Source organism: Psittacula echo (genome assembly GCF_963264785.1).
Source record: "Psittacula echo genome assembly, chromosome: 1".
Classification (NCBI taxonomy): domain Eukaryota; kingdom Metazoa; phylum Chordata; class Aves; order Psittaciformes; family Psittacidae; genus Psittacula; species Psittacula echo.
The window spans coordinates 16,505,451-16,529,743 of record NC_137735.1 but is presented as its reverse complement, the minus strand read 5'-3'; the positions used below and the strand labels follow the sequence as shown (position 1 = coordinate 16,529,743).

Genomic DNA, 24,293 nt, shown 5'->3' with positions numbered 1-24,293 from the left:
TAAGTAGGCTGGCTGAGCCCAATGAAAAGCTATGCCCATGCAGTTTAGCTTTTTACTGAGACATACAGAGCTTTTTATAGCAGTTTTCTGACTGTTTTTACTAAAATGAATTATAGTAAAATATTGTGTATCTTCAAGGAGATGATAAATTTAAGACTGAGTTGCAGATTATGTGGCTATAATAATAAGGGTCATAAGGTGTGGGTCCCATTGTCATGAAGTTTCTGTTACTTGTTCTTGACTCAAGTGTGTTTTAGAGGATTCAAGTGCCAGTTACAGACTTTTGAGAAAGAGAAATACACTGTCAAGTGAATCTAAATTACAGAGGCAAGTCCTCACCAGGGTAAAATATGGGTAGAAAACCCTTATTGGAGAAATCGCACAGTCAAACATAACACAATGATTGAATTACATGGGATAAAAAGAGCAGGGGAGAGAAATCTAGACATTTACAATTTTATACGCTTTAGTATTTTGGGTTGTAGCATTTAACTGTAGGCAGTATTATTGACATAAAAAAGATAAGATATTGCAGATACCATGAAAATGACATGGATCAAAACAAAACCACCCCAAAACATTGGAATCTGGATGTGGAAAGAATTCAAGTCACTCTGTCACTGTCCTGAATCCGTATTGCTCATTCACTTTACAGTTTTGTTACAAAATTGAGAACAAAGGCAAAATGGTTGGAACCCTCAGATTTCCCCAATTTCCATGAAATGCTAAGTAGGTTACTAAAGATGAAAACAAAATTGTAAGAACATGGGAAAAATGTGTATATACAGCTAATTTTACCCCTCAAAAAGCTGTGCTTTATCAGCAATATGGAGGTAGTACTCCCACTGTCTTCCAAACCTCATGGAGTTTAAAATCTATATCTGTGAATTATATAGATGTTTTCTGAATTTCTAAAAACAATGTAGTATATTATACTACTAACTATTATGTTATTATTACTACTGTTTTAATAGATTTAAAATAATACATTTAATTTTATTTAATATTTAATTTGTATAAATAAATATAATTTTCCTAAAAGTGGAAATTAATCATACATTACCATTTTTATTCTATAAGTAAACTAAACGATAGGAGCCCAGTCTTACCCACTAGATAGGGAACAAAAAAGGACAGGTCTGTGTGTGCCAGATTCTGCCTTGGATACATGTGGGTGGTTTAATCAACATGGCCCACACGTCTCTGAGACAGGATTTGGACTTATTAGACTGTCTTTTCACTGCCTTTCATGCTGCACTATCAAATCTGACAGTAGCTTTTCCTGGAAATTGACAGATACATGTTGTTTGGGTTTGAATCACTCACCACGTAAGGTCTTATAAGGTGGAGGGGCATTCCCACAAGCAGCCAGCCTTGCAGCTCTTCCAGAGAACAGGTCACAGTACTGAAACCAGGATCTTTACTGTTGTCCAGTTTCATGGAGAGATCCCTGCCTCCATATCCCAACCAGATGGACTGTGTCTGGGAGGGAGCAAGTGTCTGTGCTAGTTCCCTGGGACAAATTTAGACAAATAGAAGTATAAGCAGAATAACAGCAGTGACTTCACTGGGTAACTCCATGGATTTTTGCTTTGTGTGTACTGATTTGCTTATTTCTGTTTCAAAAACGTGTGTAAGTGAACATGCCAAACTCTGGCCCACACAGACGTCAATTACCAATTAACAGAAAGCTCTTTCTGTTTTCTTTTGGGGTGCTCAGGAAAGCTCATTTGCAATCAGTGAGAAGTCATCTCTGGGCTTCCCTAGCCCTTACATCTGGCTGAGGGAGAGTTAGTTGTAGCATCTCCGTTTAATTACTGCGATCCAACTGTGATAATTGCTTGAGCAAGACACTTTCATGGTCTGCCTAAAGCTTTATGGGATAGCTCAACATTTTGTGTTGGGAGGCAAAAAAACCCACAGCTCCAACCAGTGGAGTTTCTCAAGCCCACCTATAGCATGTTGATGAGATAACCGTCTGCAGTCTGCACCAGAGCTTCCAGACGGAGCTCCCTTAAACAATAGGAACAGGGTGTTTTTTTTCCATTCTGTTGCTGATTCTGTGGATCTTTAAAAGGCTTTTTATATTTTGTGCTTTTACTTCTGTCTGTTTTATTACTTATTTTATAACCTAGCTCTAATTGAAGACATAGGGCTTGACAGGATTCAGAGCTGCAAAAACTAGCCTGGAAGCAATAAAACCAATATTTTTTTTCACTGATTAACACTTCCATTGTTTTGCTTCTATACCAACTTGGCAGTTATCTTACATGGTGTATATATGTATATGTTAAATCTCGGTCTTTGCCCCTGTGAGCTTCTACTGTAAAGGCAACACATGAGCAGTTCAGTGAGCAAGGAGGCGTTTGCTATCAAGCCCAGCTCCTGCAAAGAGGCCATGAACCTTCATTCTGTAGAGAGGGCATTGAGATTTTGACAGCCTATCTTTGGGACACAAAAGGAGGAAGTGTTCTTCTATTCCTAGCCCACAAATAATACCAGTTTCCTGTGAACTAGAAAAACATGTTTACTTTCTGTTTTATGCAAATCTTCCTTGGGGAAAAAAAGACCCAACACAACACTACCATCACCACCACATGGTGTGTGCCGGTGCCACATTTGTGTTACAGAGTATTTTTTAAAGTGGCTTTCTGCCCATAGCTACTCTGAGGCTTGCAGAAACCCTGAACTTCGCAAGTTATGTCAATTCCCACCTAGACATCAATGGACTTTTTGGCTTAATTTGGAAAGGAAAAAATAATTTTAGACTCAAACATATCCCTGAGAGAATGAAGTATTTTACACTCAGGCAAACATATTTAAAAGGGGAAATAAATGAAAGGACAGCATGGAAATAATAATTGCTAGGATCAGGATGACAGAGGGGCACCCTAATCAGTATTGTTGCATGCCCAAGCCAAAAAGCAGGAGCGTTACCTAAGTGCATCCCTCCCTGAGACAGGCCTTGGTCCATTTAGTACGGTAGATAGTTCCATTATTTTCTTTAGAAGTCCCCAGGAATGATACTTAAGAAATGATTCATAATATAACTGTAACTGACCTGTAAAGCTTCTTGCCTAAGTTCATAGAATGAATTAATCGATTTCTAGGCAGCTCATATTTGTGAGGGTCTCACAGACCTACTTGTCTTACTTCAGTTCTAACACTGTAGTTAGGTCTCTGATCCACCAGAAAGGTATACAAAAATCACACGTAGCCAAGCTGTTACACCACTGACTAGGCTAAAGTTACGTCATTCCAGCAGGTGACAGCATTATATTTTGTGCAAAATAGTCACTTCAGATATGCCTTTCTTCTAGACATTTTCATATAAATAACTATTACCTGTTGCTAAATCCAGCTGATCTTTGTCAGTTTGCCGTGCTATCTAGGGATTTGCAAGCACAAATGAAGCAAACATTAAGGGCCAGTGCCCTCTTCTCATGGAAAATAGTACATCCTCAGATACTCTGCTGGGGATGAAAGATGCTGCTCAGGACAAAATGATTATTTACGCAGCATTCCAGTGATGTGATTTAAAGCCTGAATGCTGATGGGCAGGTGAATTTTCCTTCTAGTGTATCCAGTATCTTGCAGTGCAGGGTATCATATTTCACACTATAAAAAGGTCTTTTCTGGGTAATGTGACTGTAAGAGCCTGTTAGCATTTGTATAGACGTGGGTACGAACCTACATCTGCTTTCTGAAGCCCAAATGTTGGGTTCAGGCCCTCAGCATCTGCAGTCATGGCTATTCTGGTGTATTGTTGCAGGCAGATGATGTAGCATCTATTATTAATCTCGTTTAATAAGTCACATTAAAAGGCCTTCTTTCTAATTATTTATAATTTTGCCGAACTTGAGCCAATGAAGCTGAAACTGGTTTCGCTTTTAGCTAGCTCCTTTCTATTTAATCCAAAAAGGATTTCTCCTTTCCCTGCAAATAGAAAATGCTACAAAAGTCTTGCAAATTTGTTTTTTTAAATGCCTAAGAATCTGTATGCTCTGGAGTAGGGTTGCTCACCTTTGCAGCAGGGAGCAACCCTTTTGTCCTCTTTGTGGAAATCTTACTGAATTTATCAAATACATAAATCTTTGGGGAAAAAAGTGCCCATTCTTAACTATTCAATGCGGCTTTACCAGAGTCTGACAGCCAAAATTTCCAAGGACTCCCTTTCCCAGGAACACAGTGAGGCTTATCGTAGGAGCCCAAGTGGGGCTACCCACACATCAACTGCAAATAATAACTAGACAAGTTGCAGCTGAGGGCTATGTGGAGACATGGGCATTTCCACTGCAAAGCTTGCAGGGCAGGATCAGCCAGTGCCGCATGCAAGAGCAGGAAGCATTTCCTTCTCTTGCACTGCTGGCGGATGCACCCAGGATCCAGGTGCCCTGCAAAGGAAGCAACTTGACCTGAATGTGGAGGAAAGAAGAGGGAAGAGGATTAAAAAAGAGAAAAGAAAAGAATCAGGGCAACATGACGTTAATGTGAGAGAGAGGGGAGATGTAGTAACTGGGGGGTGAAAGGAGAAGATGGAAGATGACTGAGGGAGAGATGGAAGTCAATGGGAAAAACACAGAGGATGGGAAAATGTTTGGCTGGGTGGGGGTCCCAGAGGAAAGAGGTCCTTTTGCCTGGCCCCTTGCTGGATGAGAAGCTGAAGGAAGGAATGAGGGATGGGATTAATTTGGAGAAAGAACTGCTGTTCTAACTGCTATTAGGAGAAGGCAGAGTAGGGGTAAGAACAGAGAGAGAATCTTATGTGGGAGACAAAATCAAGAAAGAGGGCTGACTGCTGAGTTAGGGAGCCTGGAATGAGAAGCTGGGGCAGCCTGGCTGGGTAGGAAGAGCACCAAGAAGATGTGAATCTGGCATTTTGGGGATAGTGGGAAAAAAACAAGGAGACTGTGACTAGATAGCTGGGATTGCTTAAATAAGGAGAATGAGGAAATCAGGTGGATTTGGGAAAGGTTAAGGAGCTGCTTTGAGTGAGAGAAAAAGAGGCAGCATGCAAGGATAGGGAGAGAAGACAGGGAGATACTGGGAGCTGAAAAGTGAACTTGAAAGATAACCAGTGCAAAGCAAACAACCATAACATGAGAAAACGGAGGATTGGACCATGGGGATAGGTGAGCAAAAAGACTGGAGGAGAATTAAAGAGCAACAGTTGGATAGTAGACAGGATTTGAAGGAGATCCAGTTGTACGGGACTCCATGAGGATGCAAGCAGGAAGTCTTGCTGGGCAAGCATTCCCCTGAGAAGTTCAAAGGAAATCTGAGTGGCAGCCCAACCCTGAAGCCAGGGTGTTCTCAGGCTCCTCTCAGGGCCCTGACACCAGGAAAGACTCTTTGGTCTGGGTCTGGGTCTGGATGGAAAGACCACACTCTGCATGCTCAGACTGCTACTGCAAATGCTCAGTGCTCCTGTGTCTAAGATCTGTGCTCTGGCTCCAAGGGTGTCCATATGATGCTCCTTTCAGGAAGTATGGTGTGGGAGAGAGGAGCTCTACAAAACTATGCACAGAAATACGTTCTTAAAAGTTTATTCAGTGGACTCAAAACCAAGCTCTAAAGCACGAAGAAATTCTATGTCAGTAGCATATACAGCACTCTCTGCTCTGCAAGGTGTTGGGTTCACTTTATGGGCACAAGGATAGCTAAACTACATCCTGAGCTGGTCACAGGTATCAAATTGTCCCATAAGGGAATGGCTTTATACTGAAAGAAGGTAGATTTTGCTTAGATGTAAGGAAGAAGTTTTTCACCATGAGGGTGGTGAGACACTGGAACAGATTGCTCAGAGAAGCTGTGGATGCCTCATCCCTGGAAGCAATCACGTATAGGGAGGCCTTGAGTAACCACGGCAGGCGACTTGGAACTAGATGATATTTAAGGTCCCTTGCAAATCAAACCATTTTATACGGCTGCTTTCATATTAGTCAGAGTCCTTTTAGGAAGCAGTATCAGCTGACTGGCGAAAGATACATGGTGTTGTTAGAATCCTGTTGACACATACAGTGTCAGGCAGGGCTAGAGTGTGTACATCCACACTTGAGGGTACCCATTTACTGTGAGAAGGGAAGGAAAAGTGCATTTGACATATGCCTATGTTCAGGTAAGGGTTGTATGTATGCATGCAGCAGTGCTGGCTGCACAAACGTAGGTGCTTGAATACTCATATACACAATTATGTTTTGGAGGAGGAAAAAATCAAGAAAAAGTCCTTTGCACTTAAAATACACAGAGTCTGTGATGATCCCTAGACTTTATAGGAGCTCTTCCACAGCCTTTTATTGTTCTTGGAAATACCATCTCCTGCACAAATAAACTTTGTTACCACTGTAGAGAGTTTCATGTTTATCCTAGAAATGAAATGATCTTTTTAAGCCATGGAGTGCTTCAGAAGAGAACCAAAACCTTGAACCTGCTTCAATCTTCTCTGGCAAGGCCACATGGTGAGCTGAGGACAGGCTTATTAACACAAGTTTCCATTAATGTTTCTTCTGAAGCTGAATATTAACTATAATCATCTATGCTGAACTAATTTACATTAGCTATTTTCAATTTTACAGTCAGACAGGGTCTGCATGGGCATCTGTCATTGAAAATCATGTTCCACGGGGCATATCCTTGTGTGCACCTTTATTCCTCTGCATCCTTTTGGTCCCCCACTTTGTTGTTCACAGTAGCACTTCCCTGTGGCAAACCTGGGTAATGCTTACTAGGAAAAGTAATAAGAACAAGGTATTTAATGCATTTCTAGCTTTCTTTAATGTGTTGTAGCTGTGAATACAAGGCAGAAAGCAACACTGTATGACTGTGCTGCTTTGGGAATGGTCTATAAAGTGCAGTTAAAATACTTTCAAGATATTTATGCAGTGCATAAGTCACATGAATAGAGGTTTATCACAGTCAGTAGGAATGCTGGATTTTCATATCACACATTCGCTGCTTAGGATGATTAGCAGGAAATTAAATTTGCACTAATTAGCCTTAGGGGAGCAAGAAATTAACTTGATGGGTAAATTCCACGTTTTACTCTATACCATAACAACATGGAGGGATTTGAGTTAAAGCTTGAGTTGAGTCCTATGCTGGTACACTGGACTGCAGATTTCCTAAATTAAATTAAAAACAGTAGAAAATTAATATATGTATGGTGAGCAGGGTGAGTAGGTGGGGGGGTTTAAGATCAAGAGTTGTAGAATCATCATTCAAAGTATTCATTGGATTGCCAGCCACTTCTAGAGAGTGCTGTATATTTGTGTACGTTCTATTACATTAATATTGAATATTACAGCAAAAGCTTTAACAAGTCCTGATTTTCTATATTTGTATATTTTCATCATACAATGTGCTTTATGACCGATCATGCAATATTGCACATTGTAATGCTCAGAGCAGAAACTGTTTTCACAGAACTACTGTGAAAATGCCATACTTTTTAATTTACAACACCCACTTGCAAATACATTTTTAGGGTCAGGAGCCTTTGTTTGTGTGCTGTAAAAACTCCTATGAAAATAATTTTTTCAGAAGTTACTCTCAAAAGTATAAAGCAGATGAGGGAGGCATGAGTCACCACACAGTCCTAACAGACAAACTAGGAACTAATAAACGCCAGTCTTGCCTGTTGATGGTGACTTTTCTATCTCATTCTTCCAAAACACAGTTTAGATCACTTGGTTTTCCCCTCTGTAAAATGGAGGCAATTCTTATGTATCCACCACACAGAATTACTGTAGATTGATTAAAGCATGCAAAGCAGTGAGTCATTCGGTATGGAAGTATCGGTCTATTATGCACTGAAGTGTTCTGTCATACCAGGCTTGTGGTTACACCCAAATTTATCTGTAAAAAACAAGATGGAAAACATCAGTTGCATACAAGATAATTGCCTTTAATGTCAGTGCTTTTCCTAGTTTGTGCATCTGAAGAACACTCAAAAGCTCACTATTATGCATTTGGATTTAGACTTTGTAGTACTTACGTGAAACTGCTATTGAAGTGAGAGGTATGACTTCAGTGAGAGTTTTGCCTGAATAAGTATTGCAGAACTGGGTACCTTGAGTCCATAGTTTGGTGTTTAAGTGGTGCATACACACTAGTTCATATGTCTGCTGAGACTCTCTAATAAATACTTCTGGTCTGAAGAGAGATCTCAGATAGACCTGTGGGTAGTCATATATTGTACATCATATATCATATTGCATTCTTAGGTCCTTCTTCAATGCCCAGGACTCTCATTTTGCAGCAGTAGGACTCCAATAAAGAGTGTGTGATGTGTGTGTGTATTTATGGGTGGTTATATATATACATGTGCCCACACACAGACAAACATATATGTATACACAACACCAATATATAAATGTGCCTTTCCTTTTTGGGTGTACAAGTATATTTCTGTAAATGCTCAACACTTGTATCTACACATTTATGAGTAATATCCAACTTCCAGTTATAATTGACACCATGTGGTTTTCTGTATAATAATTAGTTTGGGACAAAAAACCTTGCAGATGGTTTCAAGACTGACTCTAACTTGCCATCAGTGTAAAAAGATTAAATAAGATGAGCCCACTCCCTCTGAATGAAATAAGCCATTTTCATTGATTTCAATGGGAGCAGGCGCAACTTCGTTTCTGCAGCAGAGAACATGTATTATATTCGTTAAATGAAAGTTTGATTTCATTGCACTTAAAATTATTCATGTTCTGTTAGAAAATGGTTTGAGATTTTATAATCTAGAGCATTTGCTGAATTCTGCTTTGTATTTTCCTCACAGCAATTGGAAGGACCCTCATTCCTCGTTATTTTAGCACTGTCTTTGAAGGAGGTGTAACAGACCTGTATTACATTCTCAAGCACTCAAAAGAGTCATACCACAACTCATCCATCACAGTGGACTGTGATCAATGCACCATGGTCACTCAGCATGGAAAACCCATGTTTACCAAGGTAACAGGGAAGACTCAGTAAAGCGTCTTGTTTTTCTTTTTCAGTTTGTATAAGGGTGAAAAATATTGGCTGTTGCATTTTTCTGGTAGACTAAGATCATTTCAATACTGAAAACCCTTGAAGCCATTTAATTACTATTTTCTATATTCATTATGTGACTGGAAAATTCTGTGAGCATCCTCTGCACTTCTTCCAGAGAGACTGCAAGAGAAGCACATAATGCCAGGTTGCCAGAACCGTCAGTTGTATGAATTAAATTCAGCCTGCCCATCTCATGTTCTCTGGGTTTGATTTTAAAGCAACAATGAAATTTCACATTGCTGGTACCTACCGTTTGGGATGGTATGTGTTACATTTGATACTTACCCAATCCAAGGGCTATAAATCTCTAGGAAAATAGTGATTTAATACAATAAGATGCTGGTCAAAAGGGCAGTGAAGTCAATGGAAGGAGTCAATTGATTTAAACATGCTCTGGATCACGCAGTTAGTGAATATTCAATATTTGTAATTGATAGTGAATTATCTTCATGCATTGGCCACTTCTAGTCCTGTAATTAAACTGAGTGCCATGTATTTAGAAAAAACAGTACCAAAAAGGTAGAAAATACAAATTAAAACAAATTTTTCCTTGCATTAAAAAAAATCTAAATTGAAAAGTCCTCTTTCATAAATTAATGGGAAATTATAATTTTCCATCTTGTACTTGTTCCTCTGTATGAACGTTAACCTTTGTGTGAAAAAAGCACGAAAAGAGAAGGGGTAGCAGGAGATCACCCATTCATTTTGGCCTGCAGGACTGCGAAGGTTTTAGGGTCAAAAAAGACGCTGGCTATTGAAAGCATTATGACCAGGGCCCACCTGTCTTACACTGTTTTAGCTGGGACGTGTGTGTTTAATGGTGTCATCGTTCCAGCTTTCCCACTCCAGCCCTCAGAGACTTACATAGACACAAATGAAGAGACAGAAAGCTGCAAAGAGACCAGATAGTCCTAGATATCACCTCTTTACTACCTCCCTGCTCACAAGGAGCGGTGTGCTGGCCGTGGGCAGAGGACATGAAGAGGGTATACAGTAGTAGCTGCTTCTCTTCAGAGCTTCCTAAAGTGATCTGTGTCATTTCCCTTTGCGTAAGCTTTAATGCAATAGCAAATATAAGGCAGGGTATTTTTTGGTATCAGTAAATACAACACAATTTTCTCAATTCAGTTAGTTTATTTTCCTTATCATGGCAGAACATTATGGCACCAGGCTGGGTGCACACCTCGTATGAGGGGCCCAGAGGCACATCCCATAGCATCTTCCTGTGTGAGCAATGAGTCTCTCTGTCTGACACTGCCTTGGCAGCACACAGCCTGCTTCAGCCCTGATGCTTCCGCTGCAGATTCTGACGTAAACCTCTGTGTCCCAGTAGAAAAGTTCAGGTGGGGCTATGATTTGGATTCTAGGAGAAAAATTAGGGGGTTTTAATGGCTGTATCTTTAAAATGTAACTATGTTTAAGAGAAAATTTAAAATAAAACAGAGTAGTTAGTGGAATAAGGTAGAAAAGAATACGTTACCCTCTCAGAAACAAGTTAGAGCTGAATACTGTCTCAGCTGTGCATGTGTGGCTTCTAGCAGAGATACCGAGGGCACAGATCTTGTACCCAAAAGTAAATTCCTACTCTCACACTATCTGTGGTGGAACAAAGCAGATGTCTCACAATAAGCAGCACTCCAATGGACTGTGTAGGTCCTTAGATCAAGTCTGCATTTGTCCCAGTAGAACTACCACAAAGAAGTAGTTAGTTTCTAGTTCCACAAACCAAAAATACAAACTAACTCTATTTGTTAATACCTCTTTCAGCTTCACAAACAACCTCTAAGCTGCAAGTTCACTATTTTCTAATATAAGTGGCTGAAATAGTTTTCATCACATATTGAATCAGAAATCTGCAGCTGCATTTTATTCATGTCAACATTTTCCTAGTTAGAGAAACTCACTGCATGCTGCAGTATTGGACAAATATATAAAATGGCATTTCCATTTTTTATTTTCAAACAAATATGGCCACAACATGCCTAACAGTAAGAATATGAATAGCCCAGCTTGTCTTTAGAGGGCAAGAAATCCTTGTGAAGTGTGGCAAACTGGTTTTTTTTGCAGTGAGCAATGTTTGTATTTCCCAATAGACTGACAGAGGAGAATTATTTTTTTACCCATAGCAGAAGAGGAGAGGACCTTTGCCACTAGACTAGTGAGCACCCCTGTTTGAACCATTCTCTTCCTGCACCCAACACTGGAGCCATCAGCTGGATTTTATAGATGAAACCCTTGAAACTGAGGCATTTCCCAGATTTGTGTAAGCCTAAGGTTTCTTTTCAAGCAGCGACTCAGGTTTGAGACATGGTAGTTAATAAAAGGGGAAGTCTTCTAAAAGATGCCCCGTTAGGAGAGCAAGGCTCTGAGTAAGGCACAGGACCAAAGTTCGTTTTCATAGGTGCGAGCGGTTGAAATTCCTACAATTAATAAGTGCAGTGAAGGGGTTAAAAAGCTATTGGTTAGTTTGAGAAATGTTCTTTTTTAGTTTTTTCCTGGCCTAGTCTACAGCAACCACGTGATGCACTGAATGCCTGCCAGCCTCTTTCTTGTTGATCCTCCGGAGACCATCTGTGCTGGGGGCATTGATTAGAGTGTGTCTGCTGGGATTACATCTTTTCTGTTGCCATGCCAACTAATCAGCTGATTTTGGTTACCACAGAAACAAAATGTCAGAGCTCACAGTACGGTAACATGAATTCAGCACAACAGAAAATGTTTTCTTAATTGGAGACCCTTTTGATTTTTTGGATTCTATGTAAAAGGCAGCTTTTTTTTATTTTTTTTTTTTAAAGGCCCATTTAAAATAAGAACTGCACCAATTTTATTGATTAAAAGCAATGCATAAAATTCTGCTCTGCGTAAGGAAATGAAATTCCTTTATAAGAGGTATAAATTTTTACCACTGTGATATGAGAAATGTGCTTCAGTTTTTCTATTAAAATTTGTTAATGCCAGTGCATAAAATAAATCTATTAAGAACAGTGCGGTTTTGAGCTTAAGAGAAGAAACATTTGAGAAGCCTCAGGTATTGTTATAAAAAATATTTTAAACCTGAAAGATTTTCATATTAACTAGACAATAATCAGGATCTTTGGCTTCAATATAGTAAAATTAATATAAAAGGGTTTTCTTCTGGTATGAATCCTATGTGTGTGCATGTGTACCCCTGTGTAATTTCTCATCCTAGTGCAAGTGACGTGAAAATCAAAATCAGGGTCAAATGACAAAATAAGTCACATTAAAAATTTGAAGGCATCACTAAGAAGTGTTGAAAAGGGCAGATGAGAACCTGTTGCAAGATTGTCCTTCGTAAGTCTACCCTAATTTGTCTATATGGTGTGCCTGTTAAAATTACTGGCATGTTTTTGCAGAAACAACCAGGAAAACTATGATGATGTTAAATGAAATGTTAACCAGAAAAGCCACACGTTGACCAAATGGGAACTAGCCAAGTCTGATCTGGGGATTGTAAAAAGTCTCAACAGACTCAACTGAATCTAGGATGGCTAGTTGTTCATTCACATACCAGTTGTATTAGAATTAAAGTTGCAGAAACCTTTTATTTTGAAAGCTGTTACACCCTGTTTCCACAACAGTTTTCCACTTTGAGCAGAAGCTGTAAACTAATCAACAACAGAGGTAGTTAATTTTCAGATCAGGCATTATTTACAGTACTACATGGTACCCCTGGTTAAGATACCATGCCAGGTATGTATTTTGCACCTTAAAGAATACCACAGCCATAGTAGGTTTTCCACATAAAGCTGTGGACCATTGTTTTAAAGCAATTTATTTTATTTTTCATTTCCAGGTAGTACCCACTTGCTTCGCTTGTTCCTCCCATATTTTGTCTCCTGTCTTAGACAAGAGCCCTCACAAATCTGAGTGAGCCACTTTCTGTGGAAGCAGCTCTGTTATCCATGACTGCAACCTCTCCTCTGCTCCCCTGGCTCTCAAACCTGCTGTGGCAGTGCAGCTCATACAGCTTGATGGCAGACACCCTGTCTGGCTTTTCTTGGAAGGGGGCATTAATAGAAGTAAATAAAAAATTAAAGAAAAATAAAAATGGAATAAAATGCCTGGAAAAGACAAGAAAACTTGGAAAATACAAGAAGTAAAAAAATAGGGAAAATATCAGGTTTGGCCACAGGCATTCAGGGCACTGTATATTCCAACTGGACATGAAAGGAAGGTTTGTATGCCAAGTTATTGTAAGGAAAGGGCAACATAAAACAGGTTGGGAATGACTGGTTCAGCAACTTGACATCAGGTGCACACAGTTGCACCACAGCCACCTCCACTGTGAGGTTCAGTCATTAATTAGCAGTAGTGAACTGTGAGGGAAAGAGAATTGATGCAATAAATTAGATTTAGTGCATACAATATTCCATGTTTGTAAAATGCTATAAAAACTATAGTATTATAAGTTAGTGTTTCTGCAGTAAGCCCTATGAAGTCATTTTCCCACATTCATTTTTTCTCCCCAAGAGAACAAAACCTAATTAATCTACCAGAGATAAACAATAGAATACTGCTCTGATATGTTCAAATGTTGTTTAATTGATGATACAATACCACTGAAAACAAAATTCCTGGGAATTTATTTCATGCGTTTTATGTATTCTAGGTGTGCACAGAAGGACGTCTTATCTTGGAGTTTACTTTTGATGATCTTATGAGAATAAAAACATGGCACTTTACTATTAGACAATACAGAGAATTAGTCCCACGCAGCATTCTAGCCATGCATGTAAGTAATCCTTTATTCACTTGACCTAATGCAAACAGATAAGATTAGGTTTATGAAGAACTCCAGCAAATTTCACACCCAAGGCAATTAACTATAAATATTTTGGTTTGCCTGCAACTACATCCTTTTACAAGTTCTTTTATGATCCCCTTGTTTCTCAGTGCTCTATTGTTGCCACTGTTGCTGTGTTTTCATTTGAGTTTAACATATAGTTTGCTTTCAATCCCGTTTGGTCATTGGCCCATTGGCTGAAAATTTGTTCTTATTAATATGAACTGCAATTCAGTGAGTTTTCATCATTATAGATATGAATTATATTTAGTCTTTAAATGAAGCAAACTTAATGTTACCCTTGCATGAGACAGAAAATAAGTATTTACGATGTATTTACTTAGAAACCTGTAGAATTTTAATTCTGATCTCTTTTTTTCATAGTTAATGACTTTTCTTTTGCAATTGAATGAAAACACACACAGTAGAACATTAAAATATTAAATATGCTAGAGGCTGAAGTCAAAATATTATCAGGTAAATCGTTGCAGAGAAACAAAGGACAGAGTCTTATTGCCACTTTGAGTTCTGCACTGTAGAAGCATTCTGACTAGTAGTGCTCCATATACAAAATTAATCTCAGGACTGTAGTTATAGAGAATAAAAACACAGGCTTATACATGTGCTTGTATTTTGACATCAAGTTACTTAGCTGTCCATAGATAAAGATATGTTCATAGTGAGGAATTTTAAATAACTTAAGAAGCCTGGGCGTTTTTGAAAGTGCTGTTACACGCCTGAAGAAAATACATTTGAAAACCTGCCCCATCTTTTACTGTAGAGGGCTGATCTTCTGAACTCTTCAACAGTATCCCATTAAGGGACAATGAGGATGGCCATGAGTGACATTATGTATTTAGGGGGGCCACTGCAATTCAAAGAGAGTGGAAGCAGGTTAGCCAGCAACCAGCAGGTATTAATTTTAGTAATGAGATTGATCTCATTTTAAAGAGGAGGCTGGTCTCACAAGTAAAGCTCCTGGCTAGGGTCAGAGAAGGAGTGTACTTGCATTTTCCCTGTTTAATTCTGGGAAGATAACTTAGACCAGGAGGGTTCTGCAGCCTGTGCTTAATGCCACTTACATGATAAGCTCTGCTGAAGGTGCCTTGATGAGTTCTTTCTGCTTCAGTTTCTTATCCACGAAAAGAAAGTGATGCCTTCTGTATTCCTGCCTTTGTCTGCTTAGTTTGGTGGGGCTCCCAGCCAAAAAGCTGGAGGCTTAAAGCATGGTATGATCCTTGAGGAAGCTCTTTGGTGGGGTTCCACTTACTTGCAGCCCTGTGCATGCCCAGAGCTCCTAAGTCTATCTTTTGAAAGGGCAAGGACAGAAGGAAGATATTGGAAACCAGTCTTTATTCTGTTCCAATTTCATAATTTCCTATGCCAGCAGAACTCTGTAACTTACATACATTTAGCATCAGTGTATAATTTTTCCATAGGAATGGCACCTTTCTCCAGAAAACCCTTCCTGCACCCCTCCAAGCACATAGAAAAAAAAAACAAATAGACAAAAAGCAAAGTGAAAATGCTTTTTTCCTCTGTTGTTTAGGCACAAGACCCTCAGGTGCTGGAGCAGCTGTCCAAAAACATCACTCGAATGGGTCTGACAAACTTCACCCTCAACTACCTCAGGGTAAGCACACCATAGCTGATGATTATTGTGAGCATTTTTAAAAGTTACTGTTAGCTTTGAATCAAGGTAATGAGAGCAGAGCCTGTGTTGGTCAAGTAAGAAATGGAGCTAACCCTTAATGAGGGTAAAGGAGAAACACAGAGACTGTAATATACAGCTGCTAACAATGTGCCATTAAAAAGGATAAGAATTTTATCATGGGGTCAAAGCAGTGTGAGAGTAGCCCCTGTTTTTAACAGTCTTTCTTCTCAATTTTGAATTTATTTGTAAGAAGGAAATTCCCCACTATTTTTCCTCTCTGCTTCACTGTTCCTGAGAAAATGGCAGCTCATTCTTATTAAAAGCTGCCTGTCTTCTCCAGCTTTCAACCTCCCCACCTCTCCCAGGAAGAGAGGCAGGGCTGAGGGAAAGCTCAGCTCCAGCCCTTTTTGCCGCAGCCCCTCACAGCAGCCCACACTTCATTTGCCTCTGGGAGCCTGAGCTTCTTCCTCAGCCTAGCACTGAATCGAGTGTGTTTTTTACAATTAAATAATGCATGTGTTCCCACTGCTTTTTGACCCTTAAAGTGCATTCAAAGTTTGGAAGTTTATTTTTATTTTTGAAAGTATTCCCTGGTGTGGGCTTACAATGCACACACTGAAATATGGGATTGTAGAGCTCATATTTCAAGGTTGAAATTCAAATTTATCTTTTTTCTAGACATGCCATTAGCAGATACAATGAAGCAAATTGCTTAATGATACAGCAAGCTAACTTGGCCAAAATATCTGATTTTATTCCTTTTAATTGTGTGAGCAATTATACAAGATGCTTTTTTAAGATAATAAGAACACTAGAAAATGCAGTTATTTTCAGGCTAATGTGGAGCTGTACCTGACAGTCTATATTCTAGCTCATTTCATTCAGGTCTATGAACCTGTAATACCTTCCTGATGGATGAAGTCCTACCCCCAGGTCTTCTGAACTCCCAGGGGGACAGTGTGCAGGACTGAAATGTGTGGTGAGATCTCTCTCACTGTATCCCTACAGCTTATAGACAGCCTGTGGTTGTACTTACTCTCCCAATATGATAAACCATTGCTGATTGTTGCTTATGTGGTGTTAGTGTAAAAGTTACTGTTCAAATTATAGTCTGAGTTGTGCAGGGCATGTTTGTATAGCTGGAAGAAGAATATGGCATAAAACCTCAGAGGGATATTACATTGAATTAGAATTTTTCTATGCATAAATTCAAAAATAATATGTCTGTGTGGTGGGTATTGTATTTCTCATGGTTCTTTTAGTCTGCGGTTTGGTACAGAGAGTGACTATTAGCTTAGTCAACATCCCTATAGCCGCACTGTCATTGTCCTGTGGCGAGGCATCCTAGGGCACATTGTCCAGAAATCCCCACTGGGGATTCCTCCTCAGTCAAGCCAAGGTTTGCATTACACCCTTGTGGTAAACTGTGCAGCTAGTGGCTGGCTTAGGTAGGCTATTTCCATGTTTTCCTTCCAAAGCGTTGTATGGTACAAGCTATTGCCTCACTTTTGAGGTCTTTGATCCCCTTAGCATGACACACCAGCAAGCACGTGGGCTGGCCTACACCAGCCACAATACTCATACCTGTCCTCTGCCAGGCTCGGGGGGCCTTACTGGATTTACAGCACTACCTCTATCACTGACCCCTTCTGGGTCCTTTGTGGTATATTCTGTAATTGCTGAATGTGACAATGCAAATTAGAAAGGCAGGGTCCCTGTTAGGGGGCAGTTGGCATCAGGCACTCATGCTGCTCCCCCCATCAGCATCAAAAAAAAAGGAGAGGAAGGGGGGAGAGAGAAAAAAATCTTCAGAAAAAGAAAATGGGGATCAAGCACTCGGGAGATGAGCAGTGAAGTGGAAGGGGATGAAAAGATGAAGTCTTACTTTTTTTCTTCTTCCAGACTAGTTTTGTTAGCTTCACAGACAACATTAGGTCTTTGGGTGCAAAGCTTCCTCTGGCTCCTGCTGTGGTGATTCCAAAAGGAAATCTTTTTTTTCCCAAGCCAGTCTTTGCATCTCTCTTTCTTGTGGTGAGGAATTGATCATTCTGCTCTTTTTCTTTTTCAGACGCTGAGCTCATCATGGGAGCTCATATTACATGATATATTTCCATTTTGATTTACTTCTTTTCCAATTACTTTATTCTGTTAATTTTAATATGAAAATCTTTTCTGCACTCAGGGTTGTAAAATCATGCACTAAAAAAAATGTGGCAAATGCAGTTAGGTTTAAGGTGTTTTGTTTTGTGGGGTTGTTTTTGTTTTAAGTTAGCACTTTATGATGCTTTATTCAGTCTTCCCAGTGTTTGGTAATTAGCAGTGTTAGATGGGTTTGAATAAGGATTTGAAACTAAGCATAAAAATTATTTTCCTTTTTCTTTTTTTTTCTGCTGCACACAGCAAAGGCTTGTGATACTCATAAGCAAAAACTTCACTGATGGGCAGAATTAATCATTTTTATTCTCCAACATTCACACAGCAGCAAGCTGTGCTGCAGTCTCTTTAAAGGCAGAATTTAAACCTGGATTTCAGATGGTTGTGATATAAAGGTATAGCCTGTGTTTTTTATGCTCTAGACATCACAGAATGCTAAATCATTGCTAGTTGGGATAATCACAGTTGCTGGCATGTAGACCTCCATTCCAGAGTGCCACATGCCTTTAGAGCCACAGCTTTGGATGCATGCCCTGGTTTGTCTTCATTCTCTCCAAATAAAGCTGTCCAGCATAGAAGAACATTGATTTTGTAAATCATATTTAATACAAATTTAAAATATATCTTCTTGGAACCTGAAAATGAAATGTTTTGTCCTGTGTCATTTGCCAAATGCTCTTTCTCTCTGTTTTCTCTGGCTCTGTGTAAAACTATAGGCTTCCTTTCTTTCTACTTACTAGTTTGTTTTGTTCCAGCATAATTGATTACCTCACCAATGGGGTCAGCAGACTTTGCTGTAGCTGCTGACTAGGAGTTGAATAGGCTGTCTCAGAAATAATGAGCAAAACCTTGTAGGTTTTAAATTAATATCAAGCTTTTTAAAGTGTAATTTCTCATCAAGTCATCAAGTAGTAGATATTACAGACTATCAGATAATAAGGCCAAGACCTATATCCTAGTCTCAGCTGGTATGAGTCTAGGAGCAAACAGGAATCTTGTACAGAGTATGAAGATGGAGATAACGCTCAGAAGAACAGTTTCCACCAAGCTACGATAATGTAGTCCCCGTGCATTATCTTATTTTTTTTCTATGTAATTTTCTAGTTGCTCAGCTATGTTATTTAGATCTTCAATGCATAATGGATTTGAATGCACTCTAAAACCAGTAGCTTTATACCAGCAGCACTATTCACAATTTGGAGGTCAAATGTTTCTTGCTGCCTTCTATACAATGATTTATTCTCTTGAAATTTCTGACATTATAAAAAGGCAGCCCCTACTGTCAATTAGGCTGGCCTACCTGGCCTGAGCCTTGAAATACAGTTGTATCTTGCCCGGCTGGCTTCCAGAATTTGTCTCTGCCTTATTGTACTGCCTGGTTTGGGGTGATTTTTTTAGGGCTTTTCCTCATGTGTAGCTATTGCATCCTCTTCACACTGCGGTCTGCTCTGGTAGCCAGTTTATTGGTGTCAATGAAGCTGAATCTGCCTCTGCCCTGTGCAAAATGGGTTAGTGTGGCAGAGCCCTTTCGCTTTACATCAGGGGAGGTATCTAAGCAGGGGAATGCACAGTCCCATTTCCGTTTGTATCCTGTATGGCTATATTAACCAAGGCTTATCTCTGAGCTACAAATTATCCAATTTCTTTGTTTTCCATATAAACCAATAATGAAGTGTTACTATTGCAATACAGAGGACAATATTTTTTGAATCCCCACTTTCACTAATTTAGTTCCTCAATAGACACTTTTGGATTTCTTCTGCTAGGAGGATAACATGAATTATTTAATGGGACATGAATTTCTAAAGTCGATACTTACATTATAATCAAAAGCCATTTGTATGTATACCCATTGTGTATGCAAAGTTTTCTTTTACACATGCAAAATAGACATGCATGCAACAGTTCCCTTTAATGCGCAGGGAAATGGCTTCATGCACAGAAAGGATATAAACTCAAGTAGTTTGATTGCTATTTTGCTCCCAATATGTGACAGTTTGTGGCAGCTATCAGGTCAATATTTTACAGCTGTTTGTGTATCTTCAGTGAAGAAGGAAAAAGATTACATGCAAGTGTGTTAAGGATGCAAGTCAAATACTGGGGGAAAAGAAATGCTATCTATATAGTCACCCATACAACATAAATTCATTTCCCTTTGTGCATTACATTATGGCATCCTCTTCTAACTACATCATCATGCATTGTCTTTCTCACAGACTCCACAATGAATTCAGTGCACAGATTGAGTAGCCCTCACTTAGTAACAAGTGCTCCAGTGCTACTCATTTCCTTTTCTGCAGCATTATTCTAGTATCTCAACTGCAAATGTCAATGGCTACAGAGCACCTACCATTGTTAGGTGCTCCATAGCCATTGTTATTCCCAGTGCTCTCATGTGGCACTGAGACATGTGGATGAGCACCAGGGCAATCTGAGGGGTCAGCTAAGGGGAGGTGGACATTCTGAGAAAACAAGGGCCTGATTTTGCAGAGCACAAAATATATTAATAACAAAACTGTTGCCCTTGGATGCAGTCTGCTGGCTCAGGCTAGCTTTAGAGTTGTAAAAGGAGCAGCTGGTGGTTCTGGGAACACGCTGGTGAAAATGATTTTTCCATGACTTAGTACTATAGTAGAGCTTGGGGGCAGGGGCATTTTGTTAAAGCAGCATTGGGTTACTCTAAGCTCACCCTTTCCTGTTCTGCAGTTCCCTGCTTCATGCTCTGCTGCGGTCCCATGTCTTCAGCAGATACAAATGAAGTCCTATACACAGCAACTTCATTTACTTTGTGCTGTGCAGTGAACTGGGGATGCTGGGGAAACAGAGTGTATGATCATGTGTTGAGATCCATGGAAGTGTTTAAGGCCAGACTGAATGGGGCTTTGAGCAACATGGTCTAGTGGAAGATGTCCCTGCCCATGACAGGGGGACTGGAACTAGATGAGCTTTAAGGTCCCTTATAGCCAAACCATTCTGTGACTCTGAGATGCTGTATCCTAATGGATATGAATAAGAGTTCTGTTAAGGGCTTACAAGCACTCAAAGGAGGGGGTTTGGATCATTTAATCATTCTGAAGCTTTTCCTATGGAAGCTGTCAAAATTTTAAAGAATCCTCAGAACTGGAGTTGCTGAAAGCAGACGGGATTTTGTAGACTTTATTCCTATACATGATGGAATTTTTCAGCCTAAACCAATTCAGCTTGTGGCAGGTCTCCCCAGGAAAATGCAGTCAAAATCAGAAGGTTCTCACAGGATTCAGATGGCTGTAACTAGATATCCATAATCTATCTGTGCCAACTATAATTAGCTGATTCTGCCAAGGTTTTCTGGTAATGTAATTTCTTAGCATTTATTTTAGTAATGATCACAGCGGTTTCTCTCCCTATCTTTCATGCATCTAATGCTTTATACACAGTGTTATATCTTCCTTTCAGAATAATAAATGAGAAGAAACGTATTCTTTGCAACAGCTCATACAGTCAAATGTTACATTTTCACTTTTTTTAATAAAGACTCGACATCAAAGAATAGTTCTATCAAGAGCTGCTCCATCATAAATAGGAAAGAGCAGAGAAAAAGATACAGCAAAGTTTTTAAAACTTAAGTGGTCAGTGTGGAGTGGTTAGGACAAGGAAGCAGCAATGTGAGAGTTGCAGAAGGTGAGACAGGTAGAGAAGCACCAACCTAGAAATATTCTGAAGAAAGGATGGAATCTGATGCAGTCTCTAGACAGGACATGGCTTGGAAAGATAACATAATTTTAACAATAATAGCAGTGTGCTTTTCACCCATTGATCTCTAAGTATTTTATTAAAATGAAATGTTTTATAGATGGGAAAATTGTGGCACATGAGAAGCAAAACAAAAGATGGAGCATATCCAATGACATTTTAAAAAATCTGATGGAAATTTAAACCAGACTTTGAAAAGTAGAGTGAGCTGGTGCGGCAGTGATCACTTCTGCTTCTTACAGCTCAGAAAAAGATTTCAGAGTCTGTGGATAGCAGGAATTTCAGAAGTCAGTGAAAAATGGGGAATGGGAACAGAGTGCAAGTGACTAGAGAACAAATTGAGATTTTAGCAGAAATGGCAAATTTCACTGGTATTCTGGAGATGGTAATGGCCAGTCTTCACACAAAGGGCACTACCAAGCTCATGAGTATCAGTTAAGGAGAGAGATATATTGTGTATGAACACAAGCTAGCTACTGTGCCTACTGGACATACAGACCATCTGACCTTTGAAATAAAATTGAGGTCTGGACTAATGAGAATGGAAGGATGATAATCAGTGATGTGAGTCCTTGAAGCATCCATGAGTAAGAAATCAGAATGAAGTTAGGCTGGAGCAGTTTAAAAATAAAAATGTCAGAAGGGTAAAAGGGAGACAAAGAGAGACAAAGACAAAGCAGTGGCCATACAAAAACAAGCTACGAAATTTGAACAAGTAATGTTATTGCAGAAAAAAAAAAAGATTAAGAAAAAAAGTCTAAGAACACAGCCACAGGCTCTCTTTTTAGAAGACCAAATTAAAGCTTGGACTAGTATGCAGTGCAGTCATAAATAATAATAACTATTAATTAAGTTTAGGAAAGAGAGCTGCAGAGGTACGATTTGTATGAAGAACTGAAAACGCCAAAACCAGCTTCTTGTTCAAAGCAATGAAAGCAGCAAAAATTTTAATTAGTTGTTTAATATTGAATATCCATGGATGTTTGGTGCAAATTGTTATGCAGGGAACGGTGGGTGCTCAGAAGAGGTTAAGAAATCGGCTTTAATGCAAAGCTGGTGGTTCTAACCTTTGTTTTTGGATGCAGTTATTTTAGAATCGGAAGTCTTCATTGTGTAAAGCTTATGGCAGCCCTGTGGTCTGCTCCTGATTTAGAAAGTGAATCCTATACCCCCTACCTCATGTTTTTAATCTTCAGAAAGATTATTTCATGAGTCTGTTTATTGTGGTATCAAAAGCAACTAGGTCATATAATCTTCTTTAATCATTTTCTACACATAGTTTACTGGTTAGCCTGCTTGTCCCTTCCCCTTGCTCTGCCACTCTTTATAGGTAAAGTGGCATTACTGTTTGCCCATCTCTGCTGGAGTGATCTTTGATGCACCTCAAGATCAAATTTGGCTTTTCCATGTCTACATATGTTGAAGGATTGCTTTGGACTCTTGAGTTTGATCCTATTTCTAGCTAGATCAGGAGACTGATCTGATGAAAAACCTAATCTAGTCCTTTCCTCTCAAACGGGGACTGTCCTTAATAGCTCCCTGAGTGCTGCTGGTGCTGGGCAGGGAAGAGAGCAGCTGGCATCTGTCTTGAAGTTGGACCTCACCACCAAATTTGCCAGCACTGAAGGGAGAAGACAGGAAAGTGCTGAGGAATTCTGCACATTCTAAGTTGTAAATTTCCCTTTCTTACTTCTGGATTTGAGAACAGGATAGCAGTTATGTATAGTGTCTGACCTGTCACAGCCTCACACTGTCAAAATTTATCCACTTCAGCAGAGTGACTACTGACTTTCAGCAGTACAATTTAGAGCAGACTCTAGCTCATACCAGATTACCATAATTTAGAAAACTGAATTGAAAACAAAATAAGCAGAGAGAAAAAAGGTTGATTCATTGCACTGGTTCTGAGAAACAAAATTCTATCCATACATATAATGTACGTATGGACATAAATGGAGCGCATGCATTTGTAGGTATCCTGTGAACCATACTGTTTATTAATTTGCCAGTTAATTGTAAATATTCTTCTTTGTACTAGACTATTGAAAACTTCAGTAAACTTTTTCACTGCTGTATATACACATATATGGATATCAGCGTCTATCTGGTGATCACTAAAGTGGGCATGGCTTTCGATTTCTAAACATACTTTCTGTTCATGTTAAAAGAAATGCCAACAGGTATATCAAATTAACAAACAGAAGCCCATGGGTTTGTGTTTGTCTTGCCTAAGGATGTAAATGTGGAGGATGTAATGTGGAGGATGTAATGTGGATGTAATGTGTACATTTGTAGGATGCAATGTGGAGAATCTGTAGGCATTGCCTTTAAGCAGAGGTGCTAAACCAAGCCTGTACTGATGCATATGTGTGGCTTGTGAGCAGAGCGGAGGCAGAAGACATTATTCAAATGATAACACAGGTTTCCATTTGAATTGTGTCATTTCTGTTATTGCATTCTGCACAGCTAGAAAACTGTGCTATATCGAACATTCCTCCCTACCCCAAATCGCTTCTGAAATCCTGTGCCTTGTTAACTTTTTTAGTTGGTGGTGCTGCCTTACTGTTAATTCACAATAAGGCAGTTTGTTAATCAAAGATCCAGTTCAACATCCATTAAGTCAATGGGTATATCTCCTTTGATCCAAATGTCATCTCACAGTTTTTCATTTATTCAGAGGTCTTTTATACCCATAAAATCCAATTTGTTGAAATTAATTTCTCCATTCCCTTGGGCAATTTTAGCCATGAAAATGCCATGCTTCATGAACAACAACAACAACTGGTTATTTTTATTACACTTTTTGTTGTTGTTTTCTTTTGGAGTTTTGTGACAGAAGAAAATTAACTTGATTTAGTCACAGATTATAGTTCTTAGGTAAGCCCAAAGGAGCAAGTATCAACTTCA

The 24,293-nt window shown here is 39.3% G+C and overlaps 1 protein-coding gene across 3 annotated transcripts in view; it reads left to right on the top strand.

Moving 5' to 3' along the window:
- LDB2 (LIM domain binding 2) overlaps window positions 1-24,293 on the top strand; it is a gene marked incomplete at both ends in the record, with an annotated part of 220,375 nt that overhangs the window by 158,917 nt on the left and 37,165 nt on the right. For all 3 annotated transcript variants that reach the window (XM_080637091.1, XM_080637090.1, XM_080637092.1), the window contains 3 exons: window positions 8,789-8,961; window positions 13,673-13,795; window positions 15,396-15,479. In XM_080637091.1, the coding sequence (XP_080493217.1) occupies window positions 8,789-8,961; window positions 13,673-13,795; window positions 15,396-15,479 (380 nt within the window). The remainder of the gene's footprint in view (window positions 1-8,788; window positions 8,962-13,672; window positions 13,796-15,395; window positions 15,480-24,293) is intronic.